This window comes from Acomys russatus, chromosome 25, assembly GCF_903995435.1.
Source record: "Acomys russatus chromosome 25, mAcoRus1.1, whole genome shotgun sequence".
In the NCBI taxonomy this organism is placed as follows: domain Eukaryota; kingdom Metazoa; phylum Chordata; class Mammalia; order Rodentia; family Muridae; genus Acomys; species Acomys russatus.
The window spans coordinates 44663365-44685895 of record NC_067161.1 but is presented as its reverse complement, the minus strand read 5'-3'; the positions used below and the strand labels follow the sequence as shown (position 1 = coordinate 44685895).

At 48.8% G+C, this 22531-nt stretch overlaps 1 protein-coding gene across 1 annotated transcript in view; it reads left to right on the top strand.

The window, feature by feature from the left end:
• LOC127207860 (protoheme IX farnesyltransferase, mitochondrial) overlaps window positions 1–19642 on the top strand; it is a 104535-nt gene extending 84893 nt beyond the window's left edge. The window contains exons 5-6 of the mRNA XM_051167236.1: window positions 6683–6915; window positions 18892–19642. Coding sequence (XP_051023193.1) covers window positions 6683–6915; window positions 18892–19298 — 640 coding nt within the window. The 3' untranslated portion in view covers window positions 19299–19642. The remainder of the gene's footprint in view (window positions 1–6682; window positions 6916–18891) is intronic.
• Window positions 19643–22531: the final 2889 nt, after the last annotated feature.

Below are 22531 nucleotides of genomic sequence, written 5' to 3'. Positions count from 1 at the left end.
TGTGTGGATAAACCCCAATCTCCATCTGTTGGTTTCTCTTCTGTAGTAGCCTTAGGCAAGAAAGGCAGTAGAGAGATTCCATAATTTAAAATGTAAATTCAGTTTGCATGTGAGTTTTGAAGTACAGCATTCATCCCTCATCGTGAACCGTGAACTGTGAGCCGTGAACCTGTTTGCTTGAGTGGATGAGTGTGCAGGGGCACTCTCAGTCCTTCCACACACCTGCCCTGTTTGTACACAGTCATATTCTTAAACCACTGTGCACTTCCTGACTGTAGGACTTACATTGGACACACACCTTCTTTATATTCGCTTCTGCTCTTTCCCATACAAACTCAGTCCAGCCAGAACCACTCCTGGACACTGTCACAGCTGCTGTGGTACTGGGTTGGGAATACCACCATGTTTTGATGATCGGTCAAGTAAGTTTTGCCTCTTGCTAATTCATTTCTTATTATTTGATAGAACAAAATTTGTAACTGCAAATACAAATACCTGTATATAAATAAAATACCTGGCCTCGTTGCCTGTGTTCTCTCTGGCTGATTTCACAGTGAGAGCCCATGGGACTTGTATCTGTGTGTTGAATGTCTAGCTTTCATTCTAAATAAAATATCCCTATTTCCCCATCTGCTCTTTTGCCAAGCAGCCTAGTGATCAACTGTCCAGGCAGTGAAAAATGAGTAAGTGAGTGAGCAAACAAACAGTGACGCCCCTTGTGTGTTAGTGAGTGCCCTCTGCTCCTTAACAGGTCCCATGAAGCATCCTGCTTCACTGACATTCCAGAGTAAAAACTTCGCACAAGGTGCCACAGCCAGGCAGCCAGACCCTCCCCTTCCTTCTGGTCTTGCTATTGAGCCTTGTGACCTGAACTTCAGTAACAACCCTGAAAGATCCCTAACACACACCCCACCACATGTTTCTATTGAGGAAACAAGGAGCAGACAGCTGTATCCATACAAGTGTCCCATCTCATGAGTGGCACACAGCTGCATCCGTACAGGTGTGCCATCTCATGAGTGGCACACAGCTGCATCCATACAGGTGTGCCATCTCATGAGTGGCACACAGCTGCATCCGTACAGGTGTGCCATCTCATGAGTGGCACACAGCTGCATCCGTACAGGTGTGCCATCTCATGAGTGGCACACAGCTGCATCCATACAGGTGTGCCATCTCATGAGTGGCACACAGCTGCATCCATACAGGTGTGCCATCTCATGAGTGGCAGACAGCTGCATCCATACAGGTGTGCCATCTCATGAGTGGCACACAGCTGCATCCATACAGGTGTGCCATCTCATGAGTGGCAGACAGCTGCATCCATACAGGTATGCCATCTCATGAGCGGCAAACATGAAGGCCTGAACTAGACTCAGAGGACCTGCATCCTGGCCAGTGTCCTTGGTCAGGAAAGCAGGCAGTAATAATAAAATTAAGGTATTTTAATATGATTTTGTTATGAAGATGTTCAGCAGAGCAAAGACAGAGCATAAAGTTCAGGCTCCCCTGACCCAGGGTTAGCAGCCACCAAGGCTTTCACCACCTTCAGTTTCCTCCTACTGTACTTATGGTCCACACACCTGAGGCTGTCTGACTAAGTCCTGTTATGAGTTAGGGAAGTCAAGGGACACACGGTGTCTCTGCCAGCAACTACTGCTTCTAGATCTTAACCCTCCATTCTTTTCACTGGAACAGGTCAGGAGACATATATTGATAGGCACTTACAGTGGATGACCTGCCCTGGCCAGCTCAGTTTATGCTGAGGGTGGTGTCTTCTGTAGGCCAAGAAAGTATGTTTTTGCTACACACACTTCTACAGCTTTAATATTGCACTGAATATTGTCACTTTCCTGGTAAATTGGACTTCAAAATACAGCACAGTTGCCACTTGTTGTATTCTCTCTTCCTGGAGCCACTCTCTCCGTGCCTGCTTCTTCCTCTGTAGTTTCACTGGCTTCCTTTAGCACTGGGTTATGTTGGACACATTTTTTTTTGTAGAATTACATTTATTAATGTAGTGGTGTGTGCATGCGTACGTGCATATGTGACTGATGGCATATGTAGAAATCAGAGGAAATTTTTCAAGAGTTGTTTCTTTCTTCCACCCAGAGACCTGGGGTTAAAGTCTGGTCACCAGGCTTTGAGACAGCACTTTACCCACTTAGCCCTCACACGGGCCCTTCTCTGCCATTTCTGCCCTCCTCCCACTCATCTGTCATTAGCTCTCAGTTTAAACATTCACTCCCACTCAGATGTGGCAGTACCCGCCTTTAATCCCAGCATTAATTAAATAATTAAGTAAATAAAGTAAGATAAATTCAAGTCCTCCTTGAAGGGTTCCTACTCTGTCCCTCATCACGACCCACTACAGAGGTTGCCTAAGTTACATGTGACCTTGTTCCATCTGTAGCTATAGCTGTGGGGAACAGGACAGTGAGGCCTCTGTCCTCTCTCCATTCTGTAACCTGTCTGTACTTTAGTGACAGCTGTTCTTCGTGCTTCCTAGTCAGGAGGTGCACTAGGTGAGCAGTGGGGAACACCCAAGGAGCTCAGACACAGGAGACTGCTTCCTAGGAACAGCTCCCACACCCAGGAAACGCGAGGATCCTCAGGGCTATTCCACCAGCTGTCCCAAAGCCAGTTGGGAGACTCTGGGTTCAATTAATGAACCAGCCTATAAACCCAAGCGGAGGCTGTCCTGCCAAATTATTTTACTTGTGTTGAGTCTATTTCTTCACCAGAAAAATAAATACTATATTCTCTCAAATTTACTTTGCTATTAAGAATTGTTTGTTTGTTTGTTTGTTTGTTTAGTGAGAAGGGATCTCATGGTTGTTTTGGAGACAAATGATACTGTTTTTCCTCTATCCCATTGGCAATCGTTGGGTTGGTTTTGCCTCATTTTTAATGTCATAACCATGGTGTTAATGTAGATTAAGGAGGTGGACACTGTTCTGTGCCACTGGTGGAAGTGACAGCTGTGCAGTACAGACTGGCAGTATCTGTCATACCATCACCTTCAAAATGTGCATGTCAGCAGCAGAGCCTAGTGGCTCTAAAACATCATGAGTGTATCCCATCAAGCTCAGCAAGCTCATATCTAGGAATTTCTCCTACGGGGAACCATGAGCAGAGATCTCCACAAAAAATATTCTGATTAAATTAATCATTGTCTATCCATAGAATAAGCCACTTCATAACTGTCGATGATGATGTAAAGCAAGCACTGATACGAGGATTTATAGAAACTAAGCAAGTAATAAAACCATAATTGTTTATTTTCCTTTTTGTTAATTCATTCATTTTACATCTCAATGGTTATCCCATCCCTTGTACCCTCCCATTCCTCCCTCCCTTTCTCTCGCTTTCCCCTTACTCCCCTCCCCTATGACTGTGACTGAGGGGGACCTCCTCCCCCTGTCTATGCTCATAGGGAATCAAATCTCTTCTTGGTAGCCTGCTTTCCTTCCTCTGAGTGCCACCAGGTCTCCCCATCCATGGGACGTGGTCAAATATGGGGCACCAGAGTACATGTGAAAGTCAGACCCCACTCTCCACTCAGCTGTAGAGAATATCCTGACCATTGGCTAGATCTGGGTCAGGGTTCAATGTTTACTGCATGTATAGTCCTTGGCTGGTGCCATAGTTTTAGCAGGACCCCTGGGCCCAGAGCCACCCGTCATAATGTTCTTCTTGTAGGTTTCTAGGACCCTCTGGATCCTTATATTTCCCCATTCTCCCATTTACTTTTAAAGTAACTGTTAAAATAACTGTAGCACAGAGAAAAGCCAAAGAGTAGTAAACCATATCTGTCTCTAAGTAATTGAGAATTTTTTCATTTCATAGTTACATATTTTCTGAATTGAAATGTGTATTACATTTACAATAGCAATTTTAGCAAAAAAAAAATAAATAAATAAAACACAACAGGAAAATGAGCCTGTTGATGCTCTGAAGTTTGCCACTTGGGGCGCTCTCTCCTGGTACTGCGCTTCCCAGGGCATGCTGGGTAAATGTTTTCATTTTTGTTTGTGCAGCCCATCAGCCTACTTGGTTTTCATTCATGCCCCTGAGCACTGGTTCAAGTGCCGAAATCAAGCCTCATGATTTTCTGTGATTTTAACGCAGGTCAAAAACTAAACTTCCACCCCAAATTGCCTATCTCAATAAATTAAATTCATGTGTGCTTTTCTGAAAGGGCTTTTCATAGCACTAACACCCTGAACCCTACTGCTTCCCCTGCCCTTGGCGGCAGGAACAACCCTCTTCTTCTTCCTTTTTTTTTTTTTTTTTTTTAAACACAAGGGCCAATTCAGGAAAAATAAATATGTTTATGAACCACATTTTTTCCCACCCAAAATAAAACTAGCCTTTTGGAGCCCCATGTCCGGGAAGACCCGTTCCATCTCATAAGCTGGGAGCTACCTAATTGAAGGAGCAAGGGTTAGAATGTGTATGCTGGTCTTGAGTCACCTCTGTTCTCCTTTCTGGGCATGGTGAGCTAGCACCTATGAAGCCTCCAAGCTTTCAACTAGAGAACTCCTTCGAGTGCCCTGCTAGAAAGTCAGCCAGTGCTTCTCATAGCCTGAGATAAATCCCTTTCAGGAATAAAACTGAGGTGTAAAGGCAAATGGGAAATTGCAGAAAGAGGAGGTAGAGGCCTGTGTCCAATTCAGCATCCCTAACTCCATCTAGGTCTTCACTTTGAAGATGGTACCCATAGCAGGATCCCCTTGGGGAGCTAGAAGCAATCTATATGAGGATGTGTGGAATAGGAAGACAGTAAGATTTAACAAAGAATGGGGTGGGGAGTTGACGGGCAGAGTTGGAAAGATGATTCAACAGTTAAGAGCACTCAGTGCTCTTCCTGAGGATCCTAGTTCCGTTCCCAGCACCCTGATGGTGGCTCACAGCCATCTCCAGTTCCAGGGGAACTGGCCTCTTCCAGAAACAGGCGCATACACATGGTGTATATACCATGCAGGCAAACACACACACACACACACACACAAATAAATAAATAAGCACTAAACAAATAAAAGAGATTGGGAAGGAAGGTAAGTAAAGGCAGAGGTGCAGAGTGTGTCTGTAAGAGCAAGGACAACAGCCTGTTCGTCTGAAAGAAGGGGAAGTCAGCCATTAATCCCAGATGTTCATCACTGCTGGGTGAAGACATCTGTGCGCACTGTTGGGGATCTGGAAGTAAAACTAGGACTCTCAGAAAGGCGGGCAGTTAGTTCAGGGTCACAGGAGACACGGGCTAGACAGCAGCTCCAGCCAGGTGCTGCGATGTTAACCCATCCTCCTGAGATGGTCTGGCCACTATGTTTCAGAGCCTTTCCCAGCAGGAAGAAACAGTGGGTCACAGAAAGGGGACCTGTCAGGGTGTGAGAGATACAGAGACAACATGCAAGAAAAAACAGGGTACCTGAGTCCTTCAGAATTCATGGCTATGGGCTCCAAAGAGGTGACCAGGGATGGGTGGGTGCAGATGCACTCAGGTCCTCCTGTCACCTTGTGATGGCCACATAGCCATGTGTTTCCTCTTTCCTCAGAACTCTCATTCTCCTCTGTTCCACCGTCCAGGCAGGCTAGACCACAGCCCCTGGGTGCAAAGGTGGCCAGCTCAGTGGCTCTGGTGTCCCAGGACACGTGAGCCGCCGGGCCATTCTGCTTCTCCGCTCTGCTCCTCTAGGGCTGGGGCAGGCTGAGTTCTAACTGAGCTCATTCTTTTAAGTTAGCCCTTCTTAGGGGGCCCAACTCACAGCCCAGAGCACCTCTCCTCAGTGGGAGCACGCCACAGCCCTAACAAAAAGGGTGTTATCTCAAGCAGTTGCTTCCCTTGGAGAAGTAACGTTGTTCCAGCTAGAACCCCTGGAAGCTGCTCCCTGGTGACTACAGCTCTCATGGAGCAGTCTGTAGAGCCAGTAATTGGGTGGGTACCGGAGTACCACAAACATGCTTTTCCTGGGAGTTAAGTTGTGGCTTTTGCAGAGAAAGCACAGGCTTGAGCAACCTGCATCAATCCCCTAAGAAAAAATAAACGTGTCTAAGCAGGGACCAGGAGGCCACACTCACCTAGACTCAAAAGGCCTTTCACACTGTACAGTTCTTTTACATACACAGCCCTCTGTGGCTACTTATTGACAGGCATATCCACAAACCAACTCACATCATTGGCATTGTGCGCCAGCCCCTGGTGTTGATTGCTGTGACAGGACTGTCGGGCTTTAAGTCTGATTTACTGGTGATCCTGGCATGTGCATTCCCTGAGGCAGACACTGAATGTTTGACACCATTGATTTGGTGACTCTTTAAAGGGCAAGCAAATGAATAGAATGGCTTGCAGAAGGGACCCTGTGTTTATCCAAAACTTGATTATTGTTTGCATCTGTCCCTTATTTGGCAATGGCTAGAATAGAGCACAGCAAAGTAGTCCTGTCTAGTCCTCACTTAGATGCTGGAAGAGATGAGTGAAAGAGACCTATAGAAGAGAGAGGGAGTGCAAGGGGCTCCGCCTCCCGCCTGAGCTTCTTTACAGGCTCAGAAAGACTCCACAACTGGGAAGAAGGTCCTATCACCATCCATGGATATGAGGATGCTGGCCCCGCATCATTGCATACTCCGAGCTGTGGGCCAGATCAAAGTGGTACTCACTATGTCCTCTGCTCTCTTCCAGCCCGTTGTTAGCTGTGTCTTTTGCCACCTGTTGTGCTGTGCCAGGAGTGGCCCTTCTGACCTGGGGAGTGAATCCCCTCACAGGTGCCCTGGGGGTCTTCAACATCTTCCTATATACCTGTTGTTACACCCCACTGAAGAGGATCAGCATCACCAACACCTGGGTTGGAGCTGTGGTTGGAGCCATTCCTCCTGTCATGGGCTGGACAGCTGCGACCGGCAGCCTTGATGCTGGTGAGTGTCTCTTGGTGCAACACTGTGGCTTTTCTGAACAGACAGATTATGAGTGCCGGATGTGAGAGCGCCCGAGTCTTCCAAGTGACTTAGCAGCTGCCAGTCAAAGGCTCCATGGGGCTTGGAGCAGTTCCGTTTCACTCTGTTGATTCTTGTGGCAAATGTGTTGATCGGGCAGTCCTGAGCTGAAAGGATCCTGTGTCGTCCTGGTGTGGTACGAAGGCTGGAGAGAAAACAGGAGGCAGTGCTGCCTCAGCCTGTGACTGCAGGTAGCTCAGGGCAAGACCCTGAAGAGAGTGATAGTCAGATCACATGAGAACCAGCTGATTTGTTTGGGGAGTCCAAGTCCATGGAGAAAGGATGTGGGATTGGCCCCCTGTCCCCGTTAAAGCCGTGTCACCTAGCTGACAAGCCTCCTTCCTTCCCCTGTGTGAGGACAGATTATCTTCATTAGCCCCTCGTTTATTTGTGCATGATTTGCTTAAATTGCTCATGCTGTCTACAATAAAACCATTCAGTGGGCCACCATTTTTGGCGGCATGTCACAACTGGATTTGTGGGGTGAAAAGAGCTCATTTTACCGTCTGTGAGGGGAGCTTCACAGTCTGATTAGTCAAGTAATTAGTGTTTTGACCGACACTTAGGAAGGAAGTGGTGAGGTTTCCTGCAATATATTTAAGTACATATTTTTCACATGAGAGATCAAAAGGCAGTTGGCCATAAACTGTTGCCCTGTAAGCCACATTTCTGAAACTTTTCATAAAAGCTCATACACTCTGATTTGGCAAACGCACAAGTGCGATTACACCTTTGCCATGATCGTCTCCTAGAATGGTTTTAATATCCTGTAAGTGGTAGGTTTTAATGAGTATGCAAATGCAGAACTCTAAAGCTTATGTGCCCCTTTGCTCTGTGATAAACTAAGCTCTCGGCTTATCCACGTGGGAGGCAGCAGCAGCAGCAAAGGGCTTCAGAGCAAGATCTGAGCCCTTGTTTGCTGCTGACCTCAGACCTAACCTTGGCCCCCCTTCTGCCAGTCTCTCCTCATCTCCCACCTGGAGCTGTGGTGGTCTCTCCTTGTGGAGTCATTCTGAGGACATATGAGTTGTTACTGTAGTCTCATCTGTGCTGCCAGGCCGGATTTGGTCACTTATATGAGAAAGAGATGTATCTTGTATAGTTATAGGGGCTCGGACATCCAAAGTTAAGAGCCCAGCAGCTGGGCCATCAGGCAAGGGCATTTGCCACCAGGCCTGGTGACCTGAGTTCGATCCCTGGAGCCTATATGGTGGAAGGAGAGAACCAACTTGAGCAAGTTGTCCTTTCACCTCCAAGTGTGCACACACTCACACATACTAAGTAAATAAAGGTGTGGTTTTTTTTTTTTAATCTTAAAAAACCCAGCATTCCATCCACCAAGGGCCCCTGACTGTCAATCCACAGTTGGAGAACAAAACAGACAAACAAAAGGCACTGAACACACTCAACTGGAGATCAGACTCACAGCCACAAGCCCTTGTGTAACCAGTGTTGGTCTGTGTATGAGAATGGGGTTCCCTAGACCCGCCCACCTCTCATTAGGCCCCACTTCTGAACTGGGAATTAGGTTTCTAGCCCGTCCTTTTTGTGGTCACATTAGTCGGTGAGGTGTTCTGGACTGCGGTACCAGTCAACTTACAGTAGCTGCGGCTGCTACTGTTATCTGTAGTTCTTCCAGAAGGCATGAGGTGGACACAGGTGAGGAAAGAGCAGGACATACAGTTTGCAAACTCAGTAGTTCACTGTTCCCTGGCTGATGGTTTGAAGACTGGGGTTTCTCCAAGCTTGGTGAAAACAGTGCTGGGGGACAAGGGGAGTATCCATCTGGTATCCCTAGACAAGGTAGTATCTGAGTTTTCACTCTACTTTACTAGTTCATGCAGAGAGCCCTCCATATATGCCACATCTCTTCCTCCCTTACCTATAGTCCACTTGGTTTGTGTGCTGGCGCTACATAGAGTCATCTGGGGAGAGGAAACCTCATCTGAGAAACTGCCTCCATCAGATTGCCTGTAGGCAGGTCTGTAGGGTGTAGGCAGGTCTGTGGGGCATTTTATTGGTTAATGATTGATGTGAGAGGGCCCAGCTCACTGTGAGTGCCACCACTGGACTGGTGGTCCTGAATTTTATAAGAAAGCAGGCTGAGCAAGCCATGGAGGGCATGGTGTTTGTCTGACAGAGCCAAGATCAGCGTGAACAAATATCAGTGAGTAGCTGTCTTCGCCTTCAGAGGACAGACGCTAAGGGGCTGTTATAAATTGCTGGCATTTTAGGAAGTAAGCCGAATGTAATTTAATGTACCTCAGTCATCTTGTAGAACAGCCTATTCAGGATGGTAGTTACTAACCACGATTAGCTATGTAATCTTTTTTTTTAATTTTTTATTATTAATTTATTCTTGTTACATCTCAATGGTTATCCCATCCCTTGTGTCCTCCCATTCTTCCCTCCCTCCCCTTTTCCCCTTATTCCCCTCCCCTATGACTTTTCCTGAGGGGGATTACCTCCCCCTGTATATGCCCATAGGGTATCAAGTCTCTTCTCGGTAACCTGCTGTCCTTCCTCTGAGTGCCACCAGGTCTCCCCCTCCAGGGGACATGGTCAAATGAAAGACTCAAATGGTATATACTCACTTATATCTGCATACTAGCCCAAGGGCCATGTCCCACGAAAGCCTTCACTTACCAGGAAACTGGGACAGAGGGGAGGACATCCTATTGGGACTCTAGATGAGAGAAGCATGGGAGAATAGCAAAGTAGAAGGATCCAGAGGGTCCTAGAAACCTACAAGTAGAACATTATGATAGGCAGATTTGGGCCCAGGGGTCCCGCTCAAACTAAGGCACCAGCCAAGCTATGTAATTTTTAAGTGAAATAAATGTAAACTTCTTCAGTGCCACTAGGCATCGTTCAGGTGTCCAGGGCCACATTAGGTTCATGGCTGCCATACTCACAGCAGAGAGCAGAACCTTTGAAAGTGGGGCCACGTTGGCTAAACCAGGTGATTAGGAATACATCCTTGTAGGGCCCAGGGCTTCCATGAGCATCTCCCACATTCCTGCTGCCCAAGGTCCAAAGTGCCTGGACAGACTACATATGCCCTTTTGGTGAGCCATGATGCACCTTTTGTTTGGCTTCAGTGTTTGTCCCGTGGAGTTTCTATCTGTAGAAAGTTCATTCAGAAAGCACGCCTAGGAGCAAAGACTATCTTTCTGAAGCTGTGTCCATTTCTTCATGTGTGTGCCTTTTAACAGTGACTACAGTATGGACCTATGCCTGTCTTGCTAAGTCGAAGCACTGACTCACAGGCTCAGGCCCATCCATTTTTCCCAGAGTGCTGGGCTGCTGACTATGTGGCTCTCGGAATGTCTGAGAGTGTCACAACTAACAAGTTCCTAGATGCTGCTAATGGCTCTTGCCAGGAACACACTCCTCAAGTTGACAACTGCAGGGTTCTGAAGAGTCCCAGCCTTTGGGTACTTCAGAAATACCTAGAGAGTGGGGCTGATGCTTGTTCAAGCTGTATTGTGTGTGTTCTCTCTGAGGTTGGTGACCACTAGGGTTCTTGTTTTGGGGGATATGGATGGGTGGAAAGAGCTTTTCTGAGGGGGAAAGTGGTGAACACTTCTCTTTCTTCTGTAGTGTCTCCAGACTATTTAATCTTTGACCTTCAGAGAAGTCACTACCCTGTAGCTTTGGAACACTCTACTGAACTGTAACTGACAGCAAAAAGAGGAACTGGTAGGTTTAGTGGGTATCAAATCCAAGAAGCAGAGGTAGCTGGGAGGCTGTTCACCCAGCTGCACAGCTCAGACTGGGTGCTGCCAGTTTACCATGCTAACAAACTGCACCTCACCGTGCACGTGTTAAGGCCCAACTGTGTGCTTGGCTTTGAGAGATACAAACCTGAGTAAGACTCACTCCTAGGAGAAGCAGACAGCATTACTAAGTGATAGACAAGACTCAGCAAAGCACTTCCAAAAAGAAAAAAGATGCATTGTGTACCTAACCCTTGGCGAGTCTGTACAGAAAAGGCAGAAATAGCTCTGTATGTGAAAGTTCATGGTGTTTGTCTGACAGAGCCAAGATCAGAGGGACCAAGTCAGTGAGTCGCTGTCTTCTCTTTCAGAGGCTCTTCTGAGGGCGTGGGCGCACCACACCTGCCCAGAGGAGGCCAGCAGGACTCTAGAGGCCAGTTGACTTGAAGGAGTGAAGGAGCCAGGGTGATGCCGTGTGGGCAGAGCCAGGCCTATGACTACCTGCAGAGGATAGTGCAGTCAAAGGAGAGAAGGCCGTGGGTGACTGAGCCAGCAAAGCGGCAGGCAGGAGCTCCAGGATAGTTTACTTAGGGATGTGCAGCAGGTTCTCCTCAGTACTGGAAACCAGGGAGTTTGCAGAGCCTGCCTTCACTGTGGTCTCAGGTCCATGCGCCTTCTCTCACCTCCCACTCCCTCCCTCCGCTTCACACTCCCTGTTCTTTCTTACAAGGCTCTTCCCCTCCCAGGTCTGCCCTTCATCCTCCCTGGTCAGTGTTTCATCTTACAAAGTATTTCAGTGATGCCTCAGTCTGACCACCCTTTGAAAGAGCAACTTGTTGACTCCAACAAGTGGGGGGTAGACAGGCTGATTGAAAGGCAGGTTGGTCGAATAGTCTCCAATGCTTGCCCCACCCCCAACCCCAAGTCCAGGACCCAGATAAACCAGCAGCAGCATTTTAGTGGCTCTCATCATGGCTCCCTCTGCAAAAGATTAGTTAGGCTCAGAAGACAGAGGTCAAGATTGTGTGAGGTGTGAGTCCTGTGGCCTGTGGCCTGTGGCTTGTGGCCCATGGCGCTCCCTGTACAGAGGAGCCTGCATGTCCTGGTAACCAACAGAGAACGGACAAGGACCACATCCAGAAGCACAGGTTTTTCTGTAGAGTCTGTGCTAGCCATGGGGCTAGGTGATGCCTTTCATAGGCTGCTGGCCACTATTCCATGGGATGCTGAATCCTTTCCCACAATTACTTTGGTTCTTTGGGTCCAGGGGTGGAAAAGAATCCCATGTTGAGGGCGCTCTGGTCGGGAAGGCCCCTGGCAGGCTTCGGATCTGCCTGGGCTGGGCTCTTGTCCATCACAGGACAAGTGAGGTGGGATTTGGGGGTGGGGAAAAGGATTAAGCGCATTAGCAGGCAGGAATCGTGAAAGCTAAACAAATGTCAGTTGTTCTTGATACTCTCTAGTTTATAGCTGCACGGAGGACTGGAAAAGGCTCAGCTCTCCCAGTCACACAGCCCAAGGCTTTGTCTGAGGCTGTCATATCAAGGCAGTGCACAGCGGCCAACTGCTTCTGTGCGCTGGAAATGCCTGCCTTTTACAAAGCCCTTCTGTCTACAGTGTGAGCCTCTATGATGGGATTTTACCTGTGCCTGCTGTCCTCTGGGCTTCAGAAGTAGCCTTTTCCTCCCAGCTACCTAATCACCCTGCCTTTAGTTTATTAAGTTTTTAAAGCTTAAGTACTGTTAGCAGGAAACATTAAAAATGCTCTGTGGCTAGACAGAACTCAAGAAGGCCGCCTCTGGCTCCTGGGTGAGCTAACCTGCAGCCTTAGAATCTGAAGCACTTGGTTTGGTTCCATACACAGGGGAGCAGGGATGGCAAGGACAGAAGTGACCTCCTGGAACCCCGTGAAGAAGTCCCTTGGGGGGCTGCCCAGATAAGTGGCTGGCAGCTGACATTCCAGCCCCCAGCAAGCAGGCTGGAGCCATACACATTAGGCCTCTCAGCGTGTTTATCTCCAGAGACTGTTTATCTGAGGCTTCTTCCCTTCCCCCTGCCCCGCCCCCTCCTCGCCAAAGCCACCTCCCTGTAGCACTTCATTTCTTAGAAATGCTGAGATTCTGTGTTGTCATTTTGTTAAATCTGAAGAAACCCCTTGTCTTCGGAGACTCCACTGCAGCCTAGGCATGGTAGCAGTCTTCTGAGTTGATTGCCAGGCTGGTTTGTAATTCAGGTGTTGTGTGGTAAACATTAATTATGTCAGTCAACGTTCAGTTAGAAATGAGGACTCAGAAATGGGCTCTTATCAGGAGGTGACACTTGGCAAATGGATGGCTTTTGTAACAAAAAAAAGAGGGAGTTGTTTTAACCTCAACTAGTAAACCACAAAACTCTAAACCCCCTTTCCACTTTATTTACCACTGTTAGTCGCAGACAAGAGAAGAGAGCCAGAGGGGATTCATTCACACATTTATTCAACAAATATTTATGAAAGGCTTACTAAATACCCAGTGCTGTTGAACCCCAGCATTTGTAAAGATTTCCTTTAAAATCGTGCCTCCTCCGCTTGAGTCAGACTCAAAGTGAGTGTCTGTTGCTGAGATGTTACCTTAACTGGCCTGGAGTGCGGCTTAACTAAGGTAAAAGGCATCTCTTTTTCCTTCTTTTGGGGGTGGGACGGGACAGAGTCTTGCTGTAAAGACCAAGCTGACCTTAAACTCACAGAAATCTGTCTGCCTCTCTCTCACAACATTGACAAATGCTGTCTTTAAGACAAAATAAAATAAGGGTGACTTTGGTGGAAATATTAGCAAATGATCATTAGAACTGTGTCCAGAAAAAAAAAAAAAAAAAAGAACCGTGTCCAGCATTAGAACAGAAAAGGCTAAAGTGGCTGTTGGATGTGTTGTTGATACTGTAATTGCAGACAAGCTGCATCTCTTCAGGTCTTGTTGATCTCACTGCCCACAGCGACTGGTGGTGGCTTTTTCCGGTGCCAAGCCAGTGCCTCCTTGGTGCGATGATAGACCAGGGCTTGGCTGGACAGCCTCAGATGCACACAGTGCCTCATGCAGAGTGCCCATAGGATCAGCACTGGTGACGTCAGGTCACATTGGAGGGTAAGGGTAACAACTTCGGGTATGAGCTAAGGGGAATTTTCTATAACTAAAATGAAAATGATAAGGCAGTAAGGTACCAGGCAGTAGATATTATGTTAAAGAGGAGTTTATTAAATGAGCGAGGGAGGAGGGGTACCCCAGGAAGAGAGGGGAGAGAGAGGAAGAGTAAGAAAAAGAGTAAGGGGGGCAAGGTAGGACTGTCCTTTTATATAGCCCTGGGTAGGGCCATGCTCCTGTGGCAGGTAGGCAATGACATCACAGGCAGGCAGACTGAAGCAGAATCCTAACAGAATTTGAATTCTGGAAACAAATCTGTAGGGGCCTCAGACTTGCAGGGAGGTAGCTAGAGAAGGGCCAGCGCGTTGCACCGTTCTCCCTTCACATGCGGCTTCCTCGGAGATCTGTGCACAAGGTTAGAGGGAGCCCCAGGCTCCTGCCACACAGCCTCAGTCTTCTCAAGTCTCCTGCGACGAATTCTGCAAGTTGCAAATGCCTGCTCTTTTTCCTATTTCCAGGACTTTTAATCTGGCCTTTTGTCTTTTGTTGGTTGATAAAGTGGCCCACATCCCGCTTTCTTTATCTGCCATCTATTGCACTGAGACTGACCACAAGCACCTGTGTGTTATTCCTCAAAAGAAAGGCTTTAAGGCCTGTGGCAGGAAGGTCTGGGTCAGCTCTGCTTCCAACCAGCTTCTTCAACTGTCCAACCTGAAATCACAAGTGAGAGCACCAGCCATGGGACAGATGAACTTCCTGGCCACATTTAGAGAGGAGCCTATTGGACCAACCCAACCCCGACTCTCACTGCAGTGGGTTTTATCCTTACCAAGGCCATGTGTGGATGGTGAATACCAGGGAAGGGGCTTCAGTAAGGGCAGTAGGTACCCATCAGGCATCCTGCAAAGGAATTCTCCTTGGGAGAGTACATGCCCAGGGTGGGTGCTTCCATGTGAGGGCCCCTCTCCTTTGGGGAAGGTACGGTGTGGCTGAGTTGCTTGCTGAGCTTTCTTTGTCAGTAGTGGTAAAAGAGCAATTCTGCTCTTGGGCAGAGGTAGAAATGAGGGAGAGACTCCCCCAGTCTGTTTCTTGTAGAAGTAATAAAGACGAGTTTTGAAGAGACCTGAAGAATCTCCCAAGTGTCCCTGGGAAGACAACAGTGAGAGCAGGACTCTGGTTGGGCCAGCAGTCTCTCCTGCTGTTCCTCCATGCACTGTTGATGCTCTTCTCTGCCTCTGACGCACACAAGGGGTTAGTGGTGTTCTGGATCTCCTCCGGTGGAGCGGGCATTGATCTAGGTCTAAGAAAAGAGAACGTTCATTTAAAAGAAGCAGAAGCCAGGCATCGTGGCATGTGCTTGTAATCCTGGCTCTCGGGACGCTAAGGCAAGAAAATTGCTTTGAGTTTGAGGCCAGCCTGGGCTATGTAGAGAATTCCAGCCCACACTGGGCTGAGAATGGGACCCTGTCTCTAAAAACCAGAAAGTGAAAGGAAAGAAAGGAAAAGAAGCAAAGGCTTTGTGAGTGAGTAGCTTCCAGCTTGCCCTGTAAACATGTTTCTTGAGGGGCCATTCCCTGCCCCCAGGCCAAGTAAGGTGTCTTCTCTTTATGGCCTCCAGCCCTGTCTGTCCCTAAGGAGCTCCTCACCACAGACTAACTCCATTTGTGTTGTCTTTCTCCCTGGCCAGCACCCAGCAGAGGAGCATTACCCCCTCCCCCTGCCCACCCCACAGACAGACAGCCTCCTCTGGCAGGCAGTTGGTATCTGCTGTCAGGGAAGACAGGCTGGCCCAATAAAATTGGGCTTCTTCGAGAGTGAGACTGAGGGAGGGGCTGTGCAGAGCACTTTGTTCACCCCACCAGGAAGGTGGGCCCCACCGCAGCCCTGAGCTGACTCGGGCCTTCCTGCCCCAGCTCACCTTATCTTGATGAAGAGAGTGGCTTGTTTTCCTTCTCTTCTGTGAGCAGAAGCAGTTGCAGCGCAGCAGGCAGAGCTGTGGGTGGCTCTCTGACTGTAGTCCATTAGGCTGTGGATCCTGAAGGGAGTTCATTTGTGACAGAAGCCAAACCCATACCAGCTTCCTCTCGAAAACACCAGCTTGCTGCTCTCCCCAAACCGAGATTCTGTCTGAGCTCTCTTGTTCTAAGTAGAGGCACAGCCAAGAATTTCTGTTGCACAACACAGACAGACTACTGCAGCTGGCACACCAAAGTTTCGGGGGGCGGGGGAGCCTTGGATAAAGACAAGAAAGAGTCCCCATTGCTGCCGTTTTAACCATGTCAAGTTTGTTCTTTCTCAGTCATTTCTAGAATAAAACCCACCTGGAACTTGGAGTCTTACTGTCCCTCCCCTGAGCCCTCCTGTCTCCCCTAACCCTTGCCCTGTATCTCTTGCCACAATGATGTTTTTTCCTGATAAGACACTTCTTGCCCTCGTCATGCTCCCACCCCATTGGTGGCCTTTACTACTGCATGTCATACTCAGCTCAAGGCCTGAGAGGCCAAACAGCATGGAGCTCAGGGCCCTTAAGGCCACCCTGCGCCCTGGGAATCTCTGCCACCTGACCAGTCACAGAGTTAGCTGTATTTTCCCATCAAAACACAAAGAAAGTCTCCATCCTTCACTAGCTCCTCCTTCAGCGGCACCTGGGTGGCCCGGCCTCCCCTCCCTGCCTTTCAATTCCCAAGAGGACTCCCTGTAAAGATAAGCGTGCTGTGTTTGTCACTGAAACGGGTGCCAGGTCTCTTAATGAGCTAGAAAAGAACTCTGTTGTTATTTCCATCAAGCCTTTCCCGTGGCTGTCCCTCCCTCATGTGGGAAGGGTACTAATACTGGGCATCCTGTGGAGCAACAATTTCCTAAAGGCTACATCTGGTCACATGCAATACTGCTAAGTCTCCCTGGGCCATGCCAATTACAACTGTAACCCTCTCCTCCTTGAAACACTTCCAAGAACCACCTACAACCCATGTTAATGTCTGAAGCCTCAGATCACAACATGAGCTACCATAACCATTGTCAGGAAATCTTCTGAAGTTAATTGCTAAGTGCATAATGGGAGGGTAGCACAGACATTGTGGACACACTGGGCAAAGTGATGGTCCGCATCCTAAATGAGGTATAACAGACTGTGTGAGCTTTCACTACACTACTCAGCATGACACACAATTCAAAACTTGGTGATTACAGGGCTGGAGGCATAACTCCACAGTTAGAGCACTGGCCGCCCTGCCAGAGAATGTCAGTTCAAGTCTCAGCACCCAAATAGCAGCTCACAACCAACTGTAACACCAGTCCCAGGGGCTCTGATGGCCCCTTCTGGCCCCCGTGGGCACACGCATGCAAGTGGCACAAAGACATACATGCAGACAGACAAACAAAACACTCATACACATAAAATAAAATAATTAAAAACTTATAAATGAGTTATGTCTATGATCTTCCACTTAATATTCCTGGACTGCAGTTGATCGGTGGAAACTAAAGCCTTGGGTAAATGCAGCTGCTATAAATGTCCTCGTTGGTAAGCTGATGGCAATGACACAGGTCGGGCTAGCTTGTGTAGGTAAGAATAAGGCTAATACTCTGCCATGAACCCATTCATGGGTGTCCGGCACCCTGCTCTCTCTCTAACCCTCTGCCTCCTCACACTTCTCCTGCTACCCATTCTCCTCGCTGTGCTGGAGGGAGACCCCACTCTTTATCCTGGGTTCCACGTGCCTCTCTAGCCCACTCTTGCTACTCTGCTTCCCCCTCCCCAGCCCTTTGTTTCATATACTCCAGGTGTATCCCCAGGATCAGAGGATGTTTGGCATCCACTTAGCTGGGTCATGGCCTATCTGCTCACCATAAGGCCTTCTCTGAGCAGCCCTGTCTCCTGCATGTCATTGACCTATTTTGAGCCCTATCAACGCACTGTGTTAGTACCTCTTACTTAATCTCATTGTTCTGGGTTCTGGGGAATGGTGTCCTGGAAGCCCAGGTTTTCCACTGGTGAAGAAGACATACAGAAGACAGCAGTGGCCCAGAGGCATGCTCAGTTCTGTAACATTGTCAACAGGGTGTTCTAGTTGTCCCACAGAGAAGCGAAGCTGACCCAGGAGGGAAGGCCAGCAGGCCTGAGTGGTCTTCAGGTGGTGACACTGCTTCCGCACCCATGTCCTGATTATGGACCTAGAGGCAAGAGTGGACTCACTACTGACTCCCCTGATGTCACAGTGTTGGGAAGCATGCAGGGCAGCAGGCCCCTGCACAGACACACTAAGTGCCCTGCAACAGCAGCACAGCCCTCCCTGCCTTCAACGTGAGCAATTCCTACCTAAGGCGGAGGGGCATCTTAAAGGACCACCGCCTCCTGACTTGCATACTAGGCTGAGGAAGACAGAGAGGAGAGCAAGAAAGGTGTCCTGGTTGATTGTGTGGAAGAAGCAACCACAACTGAGAAAATGCCTCCATCGGGTTGACTATAGACAGTTCCGGTGGGACATTTTTTGTTAATAATTAATATAGTGGGGCCCAGCTGGCGGGGAGCAGTGCCACGTGGGAAGGTGGTCCTCCTGGGTTTTGTAAGAAAGCAGGCTGAGCAAGCCATGCAGAACAAGCCACTGAGCCGTGTTCCACCATGGTCGCCCCTTCAGTTCCTGCCATCAGGTTCCTCCTTGCGATCCTGCCCCAACCTCTAACTGGAGAAGTTGTAAGCAAAAGGAAACCATTTTGCCGGCCAGTGGTGGCACACACCTTTAATCCCAGCACTCGGGAGGCAGGGGCAGGGGGATCGCTGTGAGTTCAAGGCCAGCCTTGTCTACAAAGTGAATCCAGGACAGCCAAGGCTACACAGAGAAACCTTGTCTCAAAAAAAAAAAACCAAAACACTAAATAAATAAACAAACAAACTGTTCCTTCCTAATGTTGTCTTTGGTCGTGGTGTTTGTCATAACAATAGAAAGTTAACTGAGATATGAGTTGCTGGTCTCCTGAAAACAGGCCTCTGACGCTCACTTGGAGGCCCGAGACCTTCCTCTGGAAATCTCTGCTGGCACCTAACTGCTCCCCTTTCTTCACAGGAGCACTTCTTCTGGGAGGGATCCTGTACTCCTGGCAGTTCCCCCACTTTAACGCCCTGAGCTGGGGCCTCCGTGAAGACTACTCCCGAGGGGGCTACAGCATGATGTCCGTCACCCACCCGGCCCTCTGCCGGCGTGTGGCCCTGCGCCACTGCCTGGCCCTCATCGCTCTGTCCACTGCTGCCCCGGTGCTGGATGTCACCACATGGGCCTTCCCCATCATCTCCCTCCCCATCAACCTGTACATTTCCTACCTCGGCTTCCGCTTCTACGTGGACGCAGACCGCAAGAGCTCAAGGAAACTGTTCTTCTGCAGCCTGTGGCACCTGCCGCTGCTCCTCCTGCTCATGCTCACCTGTAAGCAGCGGCCAGGTCAGGCGGGGGACAAGGGGGAGGCTCCACCCTGAGAGCCTGCTAGTATGCGGGGAGCAGGAGAGCAGACACATGCAGCCGCCCGCACAGCACTGCCCTGTGCCAGTGGGAAGCGGTTTGTGGTGATTCTGGCATGCAAAAGGAGAAATGGATCGTGTCAGCTGGAGGTAGATCACCTGGTGCTGTGTCATCACCTAATAGTTCTTTTTATATTAATACCCAAACGGCCTCCCAAATAAGAAAGGGTCTGGCATAGTGAGTTAATACAACAACAACAACAGATTAATTTTCTCCTTGGTGGTCCTTTATGCATCTTTCCCTCCATCTCTGTGTTCTCTCAGCCACACAACGTATATGCACATCCCCTGCCTCCCCCACCCTGCACACACACACACACACACACACACACACACACACACACACACACACACACAGGCCACCATTGTTAATAGCCTATCCTCTGTGCCTGTATAGCCTGAGGCTCCCCCAGGCCTCAGAAGAGCACACTGGCTACAGCACCCCTTCTCTGCCAGTGGGATGGGTCCTGACCACCTTCCTCTACCCCACCAGTGTTCTCAACCACACATCTCCTCAAGTAACAGAACACCCAGCTTGAGCTGCTCATCAGGGAGTGAGGGTTCCAAACGGTTGCCTACAGAATCCCAGGCTGTACCGCCAGCGTCTACCATCACCCGCACCCCCACATCAGGACTTCAGAAACCCCAGGAAATACATGGCACCCTCAGCATTCACTATACATACAGGCATGGTCTAAGCATTTCTTTCTGGGAGGGCAGCACTCAGCATAATCCCAGAACCCCTCAGGCGCTGAGCCCACCGCAGTACCACCGTAGCTGTGTGCTATGACTGTCAAGACTTTACTGATGGCCTTCTCAGGACTGGACGGAAGAGACGGTGAGCTGGATCAGCAGCTATTTTTGTGCCCGTTCTTAGCCCTTTTGTGCAAACCACATTTCTACTCTGGTACCTCCTGAGTCCGGAAATTCACCGTGTCCAGTGTGTCCTGAGAGAGCCAGCTGGGTTCCTAGTGGCCATGGGTCCAGTTCTGGGAATCCCCAGCCTCTGATACAAAATGCAGGCACCTGTATGTCTTTGGTCTGTTATGTGCTCCCCCAGGTCCACAGAGAGGCCTGTTGCCTTAAAGTTGTAGAGCTTGGCAGGATGTTTGAGTTCCTCAGTCTCCCGGGGTGCTGTGCTCTGCCGGGATTCCCTCAAGTGGTTTAAGACAGTTCTTGAATTTGAACTCTTCCTCAGAAATGTGGAAGACTTGGACTGTGGCCCAAAGCGGCAGAGCACGTTCTTATCCCTGCTCTGGGCTCAGGGTGTGAGCTCAAGCACCCCAAAAATAGGGGGTGGGATGGGGTGACTACAGCTAAGTGTGCCTGCTGCCTCTTTCTACCTATTGTGACATTACCTCCTGGCTGTGTCCTGTGGGAACGGGATGGCGATTCCCCAAAGAGCATCTGGGACTTGTTGCAGCTTTAAGTCTGTAAAGTGTGTTGATTCCCCTCCTCCTGCAATAAAACAGTTACAAGAACAGGAGCACGTGTCCTGTGCTGCTCAGTCATCCCGAGCCCAGGGCTCAGCACTGGCCTGTTGTCCCTCCTCCAGGAGCTAGCTGCCCGCCACAGCACATGAGCATTTCCTTCTTCTTTTTTTCTAACTGTAAATTGACAAATTATACTTGTATCTATTTATAGAGCAGAGTGATGTGACCTTATGAATCCAAGGAGGAACTGGTTAGCATAATCTCAAATGAACATCACTGTGTGTATGGTGAGGATATTTGAAATTAGGGGTTATTTTTGAAATGTATAACATTATTTACTGTATTTACTACACAGTGCAATATTTAAAAAACAAATAAACAACCCCCCTCTCTCCCTCTCTGGCCACCATCTCCTCAGCCTTAGCCAGGCAGCCCCCCTTCTGTTTGGGGTTCCTGGTGTGTGTCTGCCTCCCACATGCTGGGATTGCTGTTGTAAGGCACCACAGTGGCTGCACCATGCTGAGCCCGCAGAGAAATGCAATCACCTGGTGTTAGTCTTTCCTCATCTGTTACTTCACTCAGCCGCAGGTCCCCCAGGTCACCGCTTCTCTGCCCGTGGCTGCAGATGATGGAATCTCATCCTTCATGTGCCTGGTCTGTTGCAGGTATGGACCAGATCTTTATCTGGTGATTGCTACTGTTATCACTTGAACCTAGGATGTCATCCAAAGACCGTAACTTCTTGATCCCCAGGCTGGTGTGGGGGTGATGGAGCATCTAAGACACCAGGCCTGGTAGGATGTCTAATGCCCTTTGGGAGCCCCTAAGGGGATGGCAGAATCCCAGTGCCTTCCTGTCTATCACTTCCCTGCCACATATTCTCTCATCAGGACCAGCTGCCTTTACATACCCTGAGAATGCCAACACTGGACCAAAGAAACCTTTCTTCTTGACTCAGCTGGCTCATCACAGTTCTTACAGCTCTGGAACGCTATCATGCATCTTCATGTCTAGCATTTTCTCAAAGCCATCCAGTCTCTCCCAGCTGCCTTGAAACCATCACTGTTAATCTTCCATAGGGCCTCTTCATCTGTCCTACTCAGAGCATCCCAGAGATGTGACTAGAAGTCTTGATAGGCAGACTTTATTGTACTCTCGGGGTTCTCAGCAACTGTCTTGCAGGTAGTGTGTGTGTGTGTGTGTGTATGTGTGTCCCTGAGGACACCAGATGACAGCATCAGATCCCTAAAGTTGAGGTCGTCTGGAGGAGCAGATATGCTGTTGACCGCTGAACCATCTCTCGACTTCTTCCGTATTCCTTTGACTGAGAATCTGACAACTTCCTTTTGTCTTAACAAACCCATCTGTGACGAGTGAAACAAAGTTTCAGGCAAGAGAGATGGTTCTGTGGGTAAAGTGCTTACAAGCTTGAAGACTTCAGTTTGAATTCCCCAGAACCCTGAAATGCAGGAGGTGCCCCAAAAGCTTGCAAGCCAACAACCTACATACACAGTGGCTAGTAACAAGGTGGGAGGTTAACCACCAACACCTAAGGGTGTTCTCTCTCCCCCTCTCTCATGTTTTAATTCACCAGAAGGTCCATTTTGAAAGACTTTAGCCATGAGAGGATGCCACTTCTCCTGGGTCAATTTTTTTTTCAAACATAAAAATGGGATCTAATATTCAACTAAAATTCCTGTTATTAAAGATTTATTTTATTTTGGTTTTTCTTTTTTTTATTCCCCCCTCCCTCCAGTT